The sequence below is a fragment of the Octopus sinensis genome, linkage group LG1 (assembly GCF_006345805.1).
Source record: "Octopus sinensis linkage group LG1, ASM634580v1, whole genome shotgun sequence".
Taxonomy (NCBI): Eukaryota; Metazoa; Mollusca; class Cephalopoda; order Octopoda; family Octopodidae; genus Octopus; species Octopus sinensis.
This window is the reverse complement of record NC_042997.1, coordinates 60738848-60758847: the sequence shown is the minus strand read 5'-3', so window position 1 is coordinate 60758847 and position 20000 is coordinate 60738848. Positions and strand designations below refer to the sequence as shown.

General features: G+C 30.1%; 1 protein-coding gene across 6 annotated transcripts in view; it reads left to right on the top strand.

The window, feature by feature from the left end:
• LOC115211016 (potassium channel subfamily T member 2-like) overlaps nucleotides 1–16605 on the top strand; it is a 752122-nt gene extending 735517 nt beyond the window's left edge. For 5 of the 6 annotated variants that reach the window (XM_036501480.1, XM_036501498.1, XM_036501502.1 and 2 more), the window contains one exon: nucleotides 15005–16604. In XM_036501480.1, coding sequence (XP_036357373.1) covers nucleotides 15005–15160 — 156 coding nt within the window. In that variant the 3' untranslated portion in view covers nucleotides 15161–16604. Of the gene's footprint in view, nucleotides 1–15004 lie in introns of all 6 variants that reach the window. The other variant, XM_036501492.1, reaches the window with a different exon arrangement.
• The last annotated feature ends 3395 nt before the right edge of the window (nucleotides 16606–20000 follow it).

Sequence of the window (20000 nt, the reverse complement as noted above, 5' to 3'; positions counted from 1 at the left end):
TAGAAAATGTCATGCTGTTCTTCATTTCTTCTTTCAATAATAAAAATTATTCTTTAAGCCGCATTACTCATTTTAAAAACTAAAATAGATTTTAGAATGAAATTAATATATGATCTTTGCTAAATTTGCAAATGAAAGGAATAATTAATTCATTTAAATGCCTGTATTTCATGTAAAGAATAACAAGTAGCTAGTAAATTACATTCTTAAACCTTTTAATACTTCAAGATCAGAAAGTGAAATGCTACTTTAATTTTGCTTTAAATATAAATTTCTAAAATATAGACATGCTTACTATTTTAGATGGACATATGAGGAATTTATCAAGTTCCTCATGGTTTTCAAAAGTTACTTCCAATTGAAAGGATGCTCCATTCAACAGTTATATTGGTTTTCAGATTAATATTAAACAAACTAATACAATGAATTCAATATATCCAGAATAATGGTTTTTAAATAGTATTAAGCTGTTTTTATTATATAGGTCTTTCTGTTTAAATTCTTTCTTTTTTTATTGCTATTAACAGTAAGGATATTTAACTTATGTTTTGATGAAGGCTTAACATATTAAGCCTTTCCATTACTGTTTCAAATATCTGTTGGGTATGGAGATAATTCTTTAAAGATAGAGCTTTCAGCTTGGTTTTGATTTCAGAATGGACTGGCTTTAATTATTGCTTTTGGGGGAAAATTTAATTTTCATAATGTTCCTTTATTTCTTTCACAATACTATTTAAAAACCATTATTCTGGATATATTGAATTCATTGTATTTTGCAATTGGACACTTTTTGTAGGAACTGATATCCAGCTAAGATACATAGCATAACTAAAAAAGAACAGACTAGAGAAACAAATTCAATTGATGCATCTGGACATATGTTAGTTGCTAAAAAAAAAGCACACAATCTCATTTGTATCAACTGTCAATGTATAGCATAGTACAGTAGCAACCATTATTAAGGCAGCAAGCTGGCAGAATTCTTAATACATCAAACAAAATGTTCAGTGGCATTTCTTTCAGTTTTTTTATTCTGAGTTCAATTTCCACCAAGGTTGACTTTACTTTTCATCATTTCAGAGTCAGTAAAATAAGTACTGGTGCAACTCTGGGGGTTGATGTAATCAACTAGTCTCCCTCCTGCAAAATTTCCAGCTTTGTGCTTATAATAGAAAGGATTATTATTATTATTATTATGTAGTTCATCTTCAGACGAGTCTTCCACTGACATCTCTAGCCATCTCAATTCTCCATAAAATTAAGGATTTTAAATAACTTTTTCATCTATTATTAGGTTTTATACTGTTGTTTAAAAACATGCAAGACACAACTATTTATAGCCCTGCTCTACCATTTTTAGACATAAGCCCTTGTCTGCCCTTTACTTTGAAAACCTCAGGTGACACACAATAAGAACCCAGGCACAAGCAACATCCATAGTTTTTGTTTGGAATGACTTCCTACTAGATAGATTGCAAGTTATGGCAGTCTCATCTGCTCTTGCTATTTGTGAAAGCAGACGAGATTTTTGCAGGAGGAAGACTAGTTGATTATGTTGACCCCAGCATTAAGATTGTAGTTGAGTGAAACCAGAGTATGTCCACACACTGATGGACCATGATCCTTTACAGTTTAGCTTAGAACTGCAAGGTATACACTTACTGTATATGATCACAAGGAACCACAGAAGTCATGGTAGTAGAGTGACCAAATATTAGCAGGAGACTTACACATTCAACTCTTTTTTTTATCCCCGACAAAAAGGGCGGGGAAATTGCAGCAACTGAAAGCAAAATGTAAAAAATTGGAGCAGCATGCACTAACTGTTAGCACTACTAACCTAATACTGCTTCAAAAATGTTTTGTACTCATCCTATGTACAAGCATATGCATAATCAAATCCAAAATTAACAGTAAGAATGGAAAAGATGCTGGAATGGCAAAATGACAGAACACCAGATTAAATGTACTCGTCTCCTAATCCCTGGGAGGTTTTCAAGGGTCAGAACTTAGAGTTACAGGGCATAAAACAGATCAGAAATAAATCTACCTTTGTTAGAACCCTTGCATATTTCAGAAAACATTTCCAATGGATCTGGTGCCTATTTTTAACTACTGTGAACTGAAATATGTAAAATTAAGAAATATTTGTAATATATCTGCAATGGATTGAATTCCTGTATGATAAATATCATATCTACTTGGATATGATATTTATCACACAGGAGTCCAATATCACATCTCCTTGGCCAGTAATATGTAATACTGGCATGAATTGTCCAGGCCTGAAATATGCAAAATCTCCATATGTATTGATGCTGTGTCTTAAATCAGATTGAACACTTTTCATCTGCCTCCTAAAAATTCTTCAGTTTATTTCCACTGTTAATAGCTTTTATTGTTAAGTTGTTAACTTACAGTATATTCTCCATTCAAATTTAAAACTCTTTTACTGAAAAAAATGTTCTAAAAAAGAATTCATCTTAAAGAAAAAGAGAAGTGATACAAGCTTGTGCCAATATTTCCAATACACATTGGCGTGTAGAGGTTTAAGCGTAACATCAATGATAGAAATGTCTGCCTATATATATTTTTTTAACATGAGCAAAGATTTTGAGTATAATATTGATTAGTACTTATTCTGCCAGCCTTGATAGGATTTGAATACAGATTATAAAACGCATGGTATTTTGTTCAGTGCTCTACTGATTCTGATTTCCATCACCCTTTATTAGACAAAATTGACTCAAGGATATATAAAGGTAGTGGGGACAAGGCTGGACTGCCTTTGATCAAAAGTTACCTCCATGAGTGCTGACCTGGGACAGCATGTTTACTATACAGACAGTAACAAGATGACTATAAGTCATTAAAAGTAACTAGTATTATTAGAATGGAAATGAATGGATAATGATGATTATTTTGTTTTATTTTTTTATTTCTTTTAGCTTCTGCAAACTTAATCAGTGTGAATACGAATATAATTTATTAGAATTACAAAATTCAATGAACTGAACAAAGTTTAGCTACAATTTGCCATTTGGTAGTCTGAGGTATTTTATAAGTGAAAAACAATTGTTAAATATCACCTTTTGGTATAATAACTGTATATGACATTTAATATATATTATAAACAATAATATTCAAAGAAACTACTGATAATGAGCATCAAAAATCAGGAAGGAGCATAAATACCTCAAAGGTAGAATAAATTGTTTTGCTGTAAAAAAGAGAAAAAGTTATGTTATGGCATTTAATAGTTGCATTATTAGTAGATATTTTTCAGGGCCAATAAAATAACTATCAATCAATACTAGTATCAATTTAATTGACAACACCCTTTCCCTAAAATCTGTGATCTTTTGTTTAAGTTAGAAATTATCATTAGCAGATATGGTTAAAACAACATTTTGGCAAGATAAAAAATACATCTTAATTCAGTGAATTAATTGGTAAAATTATTTTTAAACACATTTGATATTTCATAAAATTAGGATAAATAGTATTTTGGGTTGTTTTTTTGTTTTTTAGCGAAACTTGCACTTTCTGTTTTTCCATTCATATATCTATCTGGCTTTTCTGCTCTCTCTCTCTCTCTCTCTTCTCTCTCTCTCTTTCTGTCATACTATGTATTAAATCAATATCAAATCAAATATTTTAGAAATTGATCTGAAAATAGCTACATAATAATATCTTCTTGCATTATAAACTAAACATTTATCACCTTAACAAAACTGTATTATACTTTATTTTGGTCGCTGCTTCTTCAATCAGTAGTAGCTGTTGTTTGTTGTATGTGAGTACTTTCATTTATCTTGTTCTGTTTTTATTTTCATAAGCTTCTGCTAGTACTTGCTCTGTATGTTTTTATGCATATAATAATCCTAGATTTTTTTTTTCCACAAGTAACAGACCAGATAAAATCTCAATTAAACTGAGCTCAGTTTAAAGTTGAAACCATTAAAAATGTTTGACTTTTAGGCTGCTGTTGCTGAGCACTGTGGAGTAGTGGTAAGTCATGAGTTAACTGAGTTCTTGACTCAGTTTTGATTATAAATTGAGCTTCTTTCCTTTCAGTAATAATAATGATTTTTCCAAAAAGTATAAAATTTTCAAATTGTCTTTGCTTTATTGACTTGCAAGAAGTCAATATAGTTAATCAGATATTTATATGATACATAATGATAATTGAGAAAAGTCAAAGAAAAGGGATGGAACTTTGATGTCTGAAACAAAGTAATTCACATGCATGAGAAAAGATGTGTGTGTGTGTGCATCTATATATATATATATATATATATATGGAGAGAAAGAGAGAGAGAAAGAGGCACAAGTATGGCTGTGTGGTAAGAAGTGGATCCTTGGGTGTTTTCTACTATAGCCCTGGGCTTGCCAAAGCCTTGCGAGTGGATAGTGTAGACTGAAGCTGAAAGAAACCCATTGTATGTATATGTATATATGTGTCCTTATGTGTGTATGTGTATACGAACACACACACACACACACCTGGTATTGAAGAATCTGTGTTCTAGTTTTATCTTTTTCAATGTGGTATTTTCATATTTTCATTGAGTTCCTTGTAAAGTGTTCCTAAATCCATCTTCTAGTCCTTCGTAGTCTCATCTACTGGATAAAGTGATGTCATCATGTGCTGCTGCTTCTCTATAATAGACAGGGCCAATATGATCGGTATAGATATTTCCATCAGAATTTTAATTTTGATAAATATGTTTATACATCATCTGTCTAGAGTTAATTTTTGTTTCAGACTAGTGTGTTCATGTGTTGTCGTTATTTTAGCCTTGTGCTGTTATGAATGATATCTCCATTATTAATCTTATTATTCATTAAAATCCTTATTTTCAAACCACAAGCATATAAACCTTCTAAAAAGCTACAAATGACTAATGTAATTTATGAATTATATTGCAAACATAGAAGTTGTACACTACAAGACTAACTGCTAAATTAAGTCTATGCATACACACTTATATCAAAGAACAGTTACCATGCATACAGTGAAAAACACTAGGAGATAGGAAAACATTAGTAGACAACACACCTATACTCTACAGAATTCCCTACAAAAACAGATTGTTACTAATGGAAATCATTCTTAGGGATTTCTTATCCCACTTTCATAGCACTTACATGATTTCTTGTCCCATTTTCTTAGTCTTATATGAGCATGTGTGTGAATAGATGTGTGCATATATACACAAGCTTCTGCCGACTCCTTAATATGGATTTAGCTTTTTAAACTAGCATATAGTACCAGCTGTCCTAAGGTAAACTACTGATTGAACCAGCTACTAGATGATTCAATTAACCTTTCACTTTTATATCCAGTTTTAATGGTCAACTTATACACCAGAGTTACTGTGAACATACCTAATGAAAATAATATACAATCATTAAAGAAAGTCAGCTGTCATAAAGATGAATCATGTCTTTTCAACTGATGTGTAATTCATTATATAACACTTTAAATTCTCAACTAGAAGGTTCCAAATTAGCCAGAATTTTCTCACAAAATAATCTATTTACAAACCAAAAGGGAATTTTAGTTGCTAACATTCAAAAGGTTAGTCCAAATCTGCAGTAGATTTGGACTCATAAGTCATGAGCTGGTCATTTAATATCTCTTCAAATATCATTTTATACTACAGCTGTTTATGATTACCTTATTGATTTTGTTGAACACCCTATCCTTACAAATTACTGAACTCTAGCAGCTGGTTGAGAAGACATATATTATTAAAGAATTTTCTTGACTTGTAAAAATAATAAACATCAAATATTTTGAATTTTTTTATTTCACACATATGTTCTTCAAAATTAGCCCATTTATCCATAACTATAAATTACCACTAACAACTGTTCTTCAATCCTCCTATTTGGGAATCTGACTAATAGTAACACATATTTGTCAAATGAATTACACTAAGTCTTTCTGAACAACACAAAGACAAGTAAACAGTAGCAATATCAAGTAAATGTGATGCTGTTCTTCGCTAATGCTTCAAATAATTAGCATCTTTATACCTTTCAATTCTTTGAACAAAGTAAGTTGCTAATGCATACCAGACATAGCTAAGCTATATTTATATATGATGGTAACCATTTATCAAAATAAAATTTGCATAAAAGTCCCACTTATTGATAATATATTTCATAGATTACATAGTTATCAAAACAGTTAATGTATCATTACTGAAAAATTTCTAATAATATATTATTTTAAAACCATCTCATATATTATATTAAAATGTGTGTTGATCTGAAGAGTTGAAGTTTGAAGAATGCCAATTCATGCAACATTATTCTGTCAATAATGCACTCTCTCTCTCTCTCTCTCTATATATATATATATATATATATGTAGAGAGAGAGAGAGAGAAAGAGAAAGATTGATTGATTTACACACCATAGAATACTTTAGTGTATAAAACAATGAGTTAAAAGAAATACATATGCAGTTTAGTGATGGATTCATTAATTTTTTTTCTGTTCATACCTTTCCCAAACACATCAGTATTAAACATGCTAAGAACTAAAACCCCCATCATGGACTTAGTTCACAAAGAAAATATTGTCACTATAATAAAACTATGTAATCTTTAAATTTTCTGCACTCCTCTTAACATATATATAGTCTTTCTTTGTATTGAATATATGATATTGGCAATAAGCTAAAATTGGTTTCTAAGCAATTGGTGTGAATATGAGTGGGTGTAAGCTATGAGAAAGCAACAGAAACTAGGTGTAAAGATGATCTGATTACTGTCTCAAAAAAAGAAAGGAAAACTAAACCAACATTAGGAGAATTGTGGTATTCAATATTGTGTGGATAGGTATATACATGATAATCAGTATAACTGTAGTACCCTCAATTTCAACAAGGATAAGAGGGATTCACTAGAAAAATTTCAAGGGATTTAGGGTTATTATTTAAGTTGTAAAGGTGGTTGCTTCTTTTATTCTTTTATTATTTAGTGTTGGTTTCAACCATTGAACTGTGACCATACTTTGGCACTACCTTCAAAGGTTTTTAATAAATCATATTAATCCCAGTATTTTGAATGCAAGGACTTCCATCTCTTACACATGCAACTTGTTTCATTATCTATGAAAAAAGCAATGTTCTCTTCCAGTTGTAACCCATCAACAGATAAAGCCTGCTCTTATGATTTATTTATGAACATAGAAAAACTGAAGTTTTACTAGAAACTGCAACCTTTTGAGTATAATAATTATTTCTGGGTGTTCTTGGTATAAAACCATCATTTCCATGGAACAATCAGTTGGAATAGCAGTCTGAATAATTTGAGGTCATGGTATTATGTCTGTCAGTGTATAACCGTCTTGTTAAAAGTTCTGCTTCGATTTTGCTCTATTAGCATTGCAAATAAAAGTGATGCAAAGGTCAAGTCATTCATTATTGCATGCATAAATCATGGGGTCCCTGTGCTCTCTTGTGTATATGTTGCAGATTTCTTTTAAAACTGAATGGCAGAATACAGTGTAGTCTGATCTCTGTTCCTTATTAACACTATTTCATAAGTTCGTAACTGATTCTAAATATACCTTTTATGCATTTTTATGTAATACTACCTCTCCAACTCTATGTTGGCATACATATCAACAAACTTATTAGAGACAAAAGTCTTGGCAATGATGAAGACAGTTAAATGAACTGCTTCAAATCTGAATCAATAAGCATAACAATCCACACAGAATACATTTTTTTGTTTTGCTTTGTTTTTTTATGGAAGTTACCCAACCAACCAACTTGCAATATACCAAAGTGGTAGCTATTTATTCCATTACAAAAAAAAACAAAAAAAACAATGGATATAGCTAAGTATTATATGAATGATGAGTTTCATTATGAATTTCATGCAACTGTCATGACATTCTAAAATAACTCATTTACCATGATCTCCAACCTTAATAATTGCAGCTTCATTATTCAGGAACATTAATTCATTAAACATGTTCTACAGCTAGTGTTTTGTTGGCATTGATATGAAGTCAAAAATCCAGAGTTAAAGTACATTCTAGAGCATACTGGAATCTTCTGGTGTAATTCTCTCCATGAGGCATTTCTTGCAACTTTAAAATAAGTTTCAATCATGTATTTGAATAGCTTTTGTTGCAACATGGTGCTCTGTTTTGACTGTCACTATTTCTGTAAAAATTGTAGTTTTTTACGCAGGTGGGTGATGGAACATTTTTTGGTCAATAGGTTTTGCAATTTGGTGCAAAGAATTTGGGAAACACTGAACTAAACTCTTCATGACAGTTTTTCTTTGTAATAGATTGTTATCTGTTCAGAATTGAAAAAGCAGGAATAGCTTGGTTGTTTCCAGATATTTTGGGCTTAAACTTGTAGTGGGTGACATGTAACTGTGTGCGTGTTGGAAAAAGAGGAGATTTGAGAGTGTGAGTGTGATGTAGAAGAGAAATAGAGAGACAAGAAGTTGCAAACAGGAGCAGGAGTGGCTGTGTGGTAAGTAGCTTGCTTACCAACCACATGGTTCTGGGTTCAGTCCCACTGCATGGCACCTTGGGAAAGTGTCTTCTACTATATCCTCAGGCTGACCAAAGCCTTGTGAGTCGATTTGGTAGACGGAAACTGAAAGAATCCCGTCATATATATATGTATGTATATGTTTGTGTGTCTATGTTTGTCCCCCCAACACCGCTTGACAACCGATGCTGGTGTGTTTATGTCCCTGTCACTTAGCGGTTCAGCAAGAGAGACCAATAGCATAAGTACCAAGTTTACAAAGAATAAGTCCTGGGATCGATTTGCTCGACTAAAGGTGATGCTTCAGCATGGCCGCAGTCAAATGACTGAAACAATATAAAGAAATAAAGAAAAAGATGATATGAAGAGATGGGTGTAAAGATTGTGAGAGAGAGAGAAATATATTAAAAGAAAATGAGTCATAAACAAGAAGACAGGGAAAATATTACAGTAGAGTTTTAAAGAGTGAGAGGGAAAGATTAAAGAGAGACTGAAGGTAAAAGAAAAGCAGTTTGACATAATTAGCATATCTGCTTTTTGTCAACCAGGAGACATTGTATTTTACAGTGTTTCCCTCCCTTCCATTATCACCTTTTTTTCAACTTTCTTTTGATTTCATTTCTTGTTCCTTCACCTCATTTCTTTATATATATATATATGCATTAAGTTAAGAAATGGTGATGAGTGAAAAATTATGTAAATAATAATTATAAGTTTAAGCGTCTAAAGCATTCACCATATATTGGCTATAGAAAATAGTCTAATATCGGGGTGTATAAGCCATTGAGAGCCTATATGCCCCAATATTAGAGTATTTTCTATAGCCAATATATGGTGAATGCTTTTAAGCTTGAGCTTATAATTATTATTTACAGAATATATAAGGCAAAGGCATGGCTGTATGATAAGAAGCTTTCTTCCCAACCACATGCTTTCAGCTTCTGTCCCACTGCATGGCATCTTGGGCAAGTGTCTTCTACTATAGCCTCGGGCCAACCAAAGCCTTGTGAGTGGAAGATGCTCATCGTATATATATATATATATATATATATATATATATCATCAGAATTTACAGTCACATCATTGAAATCTTTAAATTCTGTAATAATGCATGATTAATTCAAAACAGTAGTAACAAATAAACATTATATTTGCCAGAACTGGTGGAAAATAAAATGGGAGACCAATTAAGAAAATAAAAGTAATTCAATTTCTTCATATCTTTTATCCTATGCTGCTTCCTAAAGAAAATTATTCTTTCCATGATATCAATTCTATCAGGAGATTTTATTTTAACATATTACTTGGTTTCTGAATTAACCCTTGGTTCTTTAATGTGTGGAGTTGCAAGAATTCAGACAGTTCCCACACACCAATTCTTATATTTTTACTCCCAACATTGATCTGCCAATGTTTAGGCTAGGTATCACACCAGTCTTATCAGTCTAAAGAGTCTGTAATAGTCATCATCACTGCTTCAGTCAGCTTTCATTGTTTACTTTGTATTCAAAATCATAGTTCATTTTGTCCTACTTTTTTCAAGCAAAAGAATCATTTTTTAATTAATTTTCTTCACTATTTAAAAAACAGAGATTTCACCAGTTGCTATGGTTTCCTTGTATTTTCAGTTAATACTTGCAGGACTACTGCTTAATGAGATCATTTCCTGGTGATGCATAGTTTCTACCTAGGTCCACCAACCCACCAGTCTCCTTCTGTTACTCTCACTGTATCTCACCTGCCAAACCCTGCTCAGAACACTTTTCTGTCTTTCCTTCACAGAACTGCAACCTTCTGAAATTTCCTTTCCCACATTAACCTCTAAATATTAACCTACAAGATGTTCATGATGAATATCGATCTCATCACACAAGAAAGAACCCTGACTAATTATGACCTTTCTCCTTTTTCTGTCTTCTGCATTAGATAGTCATCATGTTACCTAGTACCTGGTGCAAAACTGATTGGTAAGATTGGCAAAACTTGATCTGTAATACTGTATATTTTTATATATATATATATATATTATGGAGATGTACTTGCATAGCAAGTGACCTGAACTGAGATTGTGTGTTGAATCAAAAACAATTGCAGCATGGAAGATGTTTATAAGCCACTTAAAACCACACAAAAACTGTTGGATTCACTTCGACATTTAAATTTAATTTGTCAAAATATTTTCATCACTTTGAGACCCCGACCTGTTCACTGAAAAAATTCCGTTGTGTATCTGAGAAAGTAGCAGTTAGTTCGTGATATGATATGACATGATATGCATGTATGTGAGTATTTAGGTTTGTAAGTGTGTAGATGTGTCTGCGTGTGTATATATGGGATCTATACCTGTCTAGAACAGGTAATCTATTTCTGGGGTGTTCAAATCTTTCTTCAGGTCAATGAATGCTATGTATAGTGGTTTTCTTTTAACTAGATACTTCTCCTGCTATATATATAGTGGATTTGCAGCATTATTAGTGCATTGAACAAAATGCCTTGAGGTGATTTTACCAACTCTGAGTTAAAATTTCACCAAATCCAACTTTGCCTTTCATCTTTCCAGAGTTGATAAAATAAACACTTTATAGAACTGGGGTTAGTCAATTTAATCAACTTGCTCCTCCTCAAAACTTATGGCCTTGTAAAAAATTATAATCTAATATATATTTACGTATATATTTACAATGTAACAATTTCTTTTCTTTTATATACATTACTCTGAATATTCTGGATTTCTCTTTGTTTTCACTGTGATTTATGGTTCTACAGATTACAATAATTCAATGAAGTACTCTGTTAAATTATTTCTTTTAGTGTAAAGTCAAGCTATTGGATCCTGAATATTTTCATCTGAAATTGTTTCTGCCTCTTTGACAACTTTCATTATGATTGCAATGAGAGAAAAGCTATTTGCCTTAGAATACACTATTTTAATTAGCATCTCACACACTCAGAATCACCTTCTTTTTTGGACACAGCAATAAAAGACAAATGTATTTCAAAAAGACATTGTCTTAATTTATGCGTTGGGAGTATATCTTGTTTGTTGGATATTGTGTTGTTTTATAAAGTATGATGAATATCTTTAGTTGTGTATAGCATTTAGGAAATAATTTTCTGTCATGTAAAACAGTCAGGTAAAGATAAAAACAATATGAAACTACTAAAATTAATTATCATTACATCAAAGTGAATTTGAAGAAATGAATTGAAATATCTAGGCATTTCTGCATCATTAGTTAAACATTTTCTGAATATCAACCTGTTATTAACAGTTTCTGTTGAAGAATATATACTGTACAATTTGATGTGAAAATTTGATATTTTGTCAAATAGTTGTTAATTTCTGTTCACATCATTATAACCAGCAACAAGCTGCAGTAGCTTTCTTTCTGATAGTTCACTAAAGTATCATACTGGTTATATTCATTAACTCAACCACTGTGGAGAAGCTTATACCAATTTGCTGCATCTGTTTCTCTTAAATTAACTGAACAAAACATAATTTGTTATTGCTGTTATTACATTTTAGAAATTAGAAAAATTCTGTTTTTCTCCATTTCTATTTGTTTCTGTTACTCATGTGATTCATTTCAAGTATTTAACATATATCCCAAATTTGTCTGAAGTTACTTTTATTTATTTGATCAAATTTTATTTGTAAATCTCTAATGATATATAAAGAATAAAATATCATCATCATCATCATTACTATGTTTGCATGGGTTGGACAGACTCCTCTGTTATGACCAGAAAAAATATAATAAACAGGAGGAGGCTGAAAACCATGCCTTGATAGGTACTTACCTATTTTAGCTTCCTTACTGAACTCATCACTAACTCTCACCTTGCTGCTACAACTCATCCAGCTATAGCTAGTTTTGTTTACAACCATGAGCTTACAAAACATGGTACTCTGTCAAAAGCCTTTTCCAAATCAACAAATGTTATATTTACTATTAGTTTACTATTTTTCTAAGAATTTCTATCGTTGTCTACTAGGAAGAGACCTTCAGTGATATTTTGTTCTGGCACAAACCCAAGCTACATTTGGAAGCTAATATTCTTCCTAATTAATTATGTTATAACTTTTATTGATACTTTCATGACTTGATCCACCATTTCAATGCCTCTGTAGTCAGTTCCTTTTGAGTTATCTCCTTTTCCCTTACAGAAAGTGATGAGCTGCTATGCCAATCATTGACCCTCTTCCTGTTCTGACTGACTGACTTTCTCTAAAATTGTATATACTTGTTTTCTAAAATGCACCATAAATGTTCGATAATGTTGAGATCTGGGGACTGTGGTGGCCAGATAAGATGTTCAACTTCACTAGAATGTTCCTCATACCATTCAGTAACAACTTTTGCAGTGTGAATTGGTGCATTATCATCCTGAAAGATTGTGTTTCCCTCCGGAAACAGTTCCACAACCATAGGATGAATTTGATTAGATAAAATGCTTAAACAGTCTTGATTATTAATTCTTCCATGAAGGGAAACCATTGGACGGTGGTTTTCCAAGATATAGTCCCCCCAGATCATTACAGATCCTCCTCCATGTTTAACAGTTGGAAGAAGGCAGTCTGGGTCAGATGCTTCTTTTGGCTGTCTCCACACATATACTTGGCCAGTGGTTGGAAATAAGGTAAAGGATGACTCATCCAAGAAAATAACATTTTTCCACTGCTTTAGGAACCAATTCTGTAGGTTTTTACTCCACTCTAAGCGTTTTGCAACTTATGTTTTTGAAAGTAGTGGTTTTCTGATTACAGCTCTCCCATGAAATCTGATTTTGTGCAGTTCCCAGCAAACAGTTTTTGTTGAAACTGGCTTCTTGAGCTCTGCAGTAATTTTGGAAGCTGTACAATTTGTGTAAGAGTCCAAAAGTTTTGGTTTTCTTCCGGACTTTTGTTTCAACGAGGAGTTTTTTTCCCTTCTTTCTCAAAGGCTGTCATAACTTTCAAGGCAGTACTTCTTGATACACCAAATATTTCAGCTGTTTTCATTACACTAGCACCTGCCATATGAGCACCAACAATTTGACCTCTCTGAAAGTCCAATGATCTGTCATTTTAATGAATTTTAATTACTTTTTACTGATGATATCTGAAAAGAAACAACAATTTAGCAAAACATATTAAGCAACAGTAATAATAAATCAAAAATCATTAAAATAAGCAAGCTTTTGATGGTTTTATAGATATCTTAAAATTATGATGCTATTGATGCTAGGTGTTTCCCTTATTTTGTCCAACCTTATATATATATATATATATTATATATATATATATATATACATATATATACATATATATATAATCCCCTAGCCTTTTTCATTTCACCACTTTTTTCATGGCAACAGCTGACCTGTTGTGCTAATCCACCTCTGACAATAGAGAGCAGTCGCCATATTCCCTTCCATATTGGTTATCTCTGATAAGTGTAAAGTTATATAATTGGATTGTTACCTAACACTCCATTGTATTCTTTATGTGAAACCGATTGATAAGATCAGCCATGATGGATATTTAATACTAAACATTTTGGATAATATATATATATATATATATGAAAGAAAGTTAGAAAATGCAATTGTAAAGATGTTTATCACTTGACTGGTTTCACTTTTTTAGAAAAAGATTGTCAACAGTAAAATGTAAAGCTTTGTATGAGCTTTGTTGTGTTAAGTACTGGTTATCACAAAAGTATTAAAAAACAGAAATACATACTTTGATAATACATTCTTTGATTAGAAGGCTGGAGGGTATATCAGCCAAAATGTTGAGTTAACAACAAACAAGATGAGGACAAATATCCATTGAATGTAAATAACGCTCATAATTCCTCATCTCTTAAATATAGAACTGTAAGTCAGTTATCTTCTACAATTTTTTGTAAATTCTTAAATATATCTCCTGTGTATATATATATGCTACCAAACGAACATGATTTTTATTGAACCCGTTTTGATTACTTTCTCAAATACTTTCTCGTAAACTGTTTTTAACATTTTCTTATTATCATCAAAGAATGTATTTCTGTTTTTTAATACTTATGTGACAACCAGTACTTAACACAACAAAGCTCATACAAAGCTTTACATTTTACTTTTGACAATCTTTCACTAAAAAAGTGAAACCAGTCAAATGAATAAACATCTTTAAAATTGCATTTTAAAATCTTCTTTCATATATATTTCCACTCATGTGGTACCTTACAACTTTATGCACCCACACACACATATTTATAAAGGTGTTTTATTGTTATAATGAACCTGAAGCTTCTTGGATTTTTTTATCACTGGTAAATTTGCTTCCCTTTTAAATTTTTCTAAAGGTTTTATATTGCTTACAGGTTCACATTTTTATAAAAAGTTAGTTTGGTATTGAAATATTAAGATGAACTGCATTATGATCATACGATAATAAATGATTCTTTGTTCAAAGCATATAAAATCAATTGTATATTTTAGATACCAGTTGAATATACTCACAGTGATGAAGACGAGGACACAGCTAATATTGAAGATTCTAAAGATACAGAAGATGACATTTCAGAATCTGATGCTGAAGAAGAGACAAGTTGTAGCAGAGAAGGCTATAAAGGAATACGAGGAACTGTTGTTTGAAGTAATTTAGATTGAAATCCTTTGAGTATGCAAAACTTGGAATATTTATCTTTTGCTTTTTATCTAAAACCTTATCTGGATAATGCTCTTTCTCCCCTGCTGATTGTGAAAGGTCATAAATCTTAAACTGTTGTATATCATCAATAAGAATATACTCCAGAACACATATTTATATACTGAACAGCTTTTTGAACATGCTGAACATATTCCTCCTGTTGAGTGAATAATGAAAAATAAATTATAAATGAAAGAAAATCTCAAAACCTTATCAAAAATTTTTTAAAAAAACACATTTTTTTCAAAAAATTTAACTTCCATATTGCCTATATTTTGAATTTTTTCCATACACCCATGCGATATTTATTTCCTATTTTTGATACCAATTTGTGACTGTGCTGGCACAGTTTTGATGGCCTCTTAACACTGCTTTCTTCACATCAATAAAGTTGCCCTTATTGTTCATTATACAGTGAGAGCAGCAACTACCTAACTCTCGATCTACAAGAGATCTATGTTTTATCAGTGACTACTGGTCCCAGTACATGAACAATATGTGTAATACCTCATGCTGATATGCATCAGTTGAAATTTTGAAATTTTCCGAAAGTCAAAGAACTATTTTAACATTCAAAAATTGTGTAAAGGTAATTAAACAAATATGTATTTATTTAATGAAAGAGATTTTTAGTATCTCGATCAATGTTAGTATGCTGGAAGATATTCAACCCAACAGTTTTGTGTTCTAAAATGATTGAATCACTTACTTAGAAGCTAACCATATGAGATATGATTTCTGTTAAAATTATAACCTATGTGGTCCATAGCACTGATGATAAAGAAGGAATATATACAGACTGAATTATTTCCATTTATAGACTATGCAATTTTAAGGCAAATACTTAACCCTTCTTTTGATAACTGTGGATGCTGACTTTTTTCATTCCCCAGTTGATTGTTTGATATTCCCTTTATTAAATGGTTTTCTGTAGGATATTTCTTCATCCTTTATATTTAGAATTGTTTTTGAGAAAAATATTGAATACTGATGAATTATTCTTACATTAATATAAAGTGTATTAGCAGTATTTGCAAGAACCTCTTGTCTTAGATCTAGGAAAGCATCTGTTCTAATAACATCCAGTTAGTATTCAGGAAGATTTCCTAAACCAGGCATCCATCTTATTTGGTGTTCTTTTGATCAGTAATCTAAAACACAAAAAAATTAGCAACTTTCAGCATCATATAAGCTATAGTTAGTCTTTTTAAAATTCTACCTCACTAAATTTTAGAAGTCAGAAATATCAGCATTTATTAATGAAGGACTATAGGGAAAATAAATTCTGTTATGATTGACTTTATGTAAGTATAATGTTTAAATTTTAAAATGCATTTTAATATTTTAGTTTAAAATAATAACAAACTAAGATATGAACATGTAACTGTTTATTTATTTTTCTTGATATTTTACTTTTTATGATAAACGTATTTCATAATAATTTTCATTAAATTAAAAAATTTGAATAGTTTTCAAATTATTTGAATAATTCTAAATTACATTTCATATTTATGTGTATGTAATATATATATATATATATATAATGGTTTCTGTTTTAAATTTATGGACAAAACTTGGTTAATACAAATCAATGATTAATTAGGTTAGCTTTAATTCTTCTGTTGGTCAATCTATCATTGAAGAATATTTACATATATTCTTTATATTTACATATAAATCGTGCCTTTTCAGATATTCAGCAATGCCTGATATTGATGGACAATATTTAATAAGTAAAATACATAAATCATTTAAATAATTCATTGAAATCCATGAGTTAAAATAGTCCCATAAACTCTTACTGTTGCATTTTTATCTTATTACTACTCAAATTGTTTGGTTTTATATTCTTCCAGCTGAGCCAACACAGCACTTCAATTATATAAAATGATTGGGAGGTCTCTTATTTGTTATTTATCTTTGGAAATGCTACATTTTGTTAAATATATATATATATATATATGTATAAATGTATATATGAATATATATGTATATATATATATAATATATATATATATATATTATATATATATATATATATGTATATATATATATATATATATATGTATAAATGTATATATGAATATATATGTATATATATATATAAATATATGTGTGTATATATATGTGTATATATATATATATATATATATATATAATATATATATATATATGTGTGTGTGTGTGTGTATGTATATATGTATATATATATATATATATGATCTACAAAGTTTAAAAAAAACCGGATGCCCTAGACTTATTTTTTACCTATATTCTTTTCAAATCAAATGTATTGTGTATTAAGTTATAATTGAATTTCTTATGATGAATAAGTGTGCACAACAAATTCTTCAACCACATACAAACACAGTTTAACAAAACATCTTATAAAGACTTCTCCCATTGAAAGGTTGAAATATTAGAAAATATACCCTTTGTTAAACAAAATTTACACTGTACTTTAATAACATAAGTTTTCAACAAAAAATAAATATGTCTGTAAATTTCAATAGCTGGGGCTGGTATTTCATTGATGTGTACTCTTTCTTACATCAAACCCTCATCTTTTTATTTAAGTTCTAATTGTGAATTCAGAAAAGCAATATCAAATCCATGCAATGACAAAAATGGATTCAAAAATTGCTAACTTACCTAAATGATTTTAAATTGAACTCATATCATGAGAAATGTGAGCAGATAGGATAAACTGATCAAAATATTGGGAGGGAGGAGTGGACAATAAACAAAATTCAAATCCATCACTCTACACAGCTATGATAATGAAAGAAAACAGCTGTTGCAAATGATTATAGAATCCATAATAATATAAACAATTTAAGGTCCTAATTACTATGTGATTTATTTCAAATAAATATTATACTGATATCATTTGAAATTCTTTCGGATGTTGAACTTCTAATAGAATTTTTCTTCCTGATTTAGCATTAAATTATTAAGCACTTAAAATGTAATTTGTAAAATGTATGCCATGAAAAGTTTAGTTTTAACATTTCTGGCAGGGATCCTCTTCAAAGCAATGCGAAGTATGAAAATGTTTAAAAATTTTTAATTTGTTTATCAATATAAGATATTCAATTTACATCTTCCTATGCTTATTTAATGATAAACCTTTATGGAGTTAAAAAATACTCTGAAAAAATACTTTAAAAGAAATGTGCTAATTTACTGGTGAGCTCTCATCATGTATTATCCTTATTTAGTTACCTTACAGTATTTATGACAAAAGGATTTCCTATACAGGAGTAGTTTAAAATTATTGTTTGCAATGCTACTCAATAAATTATAGAATTTTATTGTTCAAAATATGTTGATATTCTTCTAAACTATAATTGAAAATGTTGGATAGTTTCTTTTTAAAACTGTTGTTATAATTCAAACATTTTAATTTAACATATATAGTTTTACTTTTATTGCCTTTTTGCTTTTTTATATTATTATTAATTCTGTAAAATAACTCAATATAATTAATATTGTATTATATTGCAAATATATTTCATATTTTAATTTTGTTGATATGCATTAATTAGAAGGTATATAGAAGGGGTAACTATCAATTTACATGAATTCCTTTTGAACTAGTTTATGGAAAAACAGTTATCTAAGAATTTTCCATATCCTCACTAGCTAGCAAAATACATAGCATGAAGATATGGAACTTTGGCAAAGTTTAAAACAATGGTTTGTGAAAATTTAATTACCCCCATTACTATTTTAGTTAATTAATGAGAAAGAAAGAGAGAGAGAAGTATAGAAAATGAAAGAAACATGCAAAAGACATGTAGATAATCTTGCTACTTTTAAATTGCTGTTTTCTTTTTTAGTTGCACTTCATTATCGTAATCAAACAACATTTCTGTAGAACACTAGAATTGGAAAGCATTTTCAGAACCACTGCACTAAAATAGCTTATTTCATTTACTAAGTGAAACTTTACTTCGTTATAAGGATTTATTTCATTCAATAAATAAGAGTATTTTTTAATGGATAGAAAGACGTGTTGTTAATTGACTTGACATAGTGTATTACTGGTATTTGTTTTATTGGTCTCATAGGAAAGAAATTCAAAAGTTAAATGTCCCTAATTTTAACTCATATATGTGATGCACTTAACAAGATGCCACAAACATAAAAAAGGTAGTCTAACATCTTCAAAAAACCCATAATTTTATAGTAACATGTATCATAATTTCTTTTACATACAAACACATTATATCAAATATTTAATTTTAAAATACCAGGGCTCTACTTGATTAACTGTTCACAGTTAATCCCCATTATATTATTAACATCTTTAGAGAGAAAAGGCTCAGCTAAATTTACTATAAAATCACAAGGTCTATTTACTTATAAGAATCTTTCTCAGATTGTATTCCCTACTTTACAAACATCACATCAGTTTGTTTTTATGAATAATAAATTATAGTTTGGCATCTCTTGTTTCTGTTGGGTCTTCAAATTTAGTAACATAAGTTGAGAACCTAGAATTAGCATAAATGATGTTTCAATGTTAAAAATTGAATTTCTTCAATTTTCTTTCCTTCCACTATCTTTGTATTTCTAGATTTTAGTAAATTTTTGATTAAGAGCATCAATCAAAACATCATTTTTTCTGTTACTTACTTACTTCACTTGTGAAATATTTCCCCCACAAAATTATATAATTTTAAAACAAACTTTTCAGTTCATTTCCTTTTAGTAGTTACATTTTAAAAAAAGAATTAGAATTAAAAAGAAAAATTTTCTGAAAACATTATTTACAAAAAT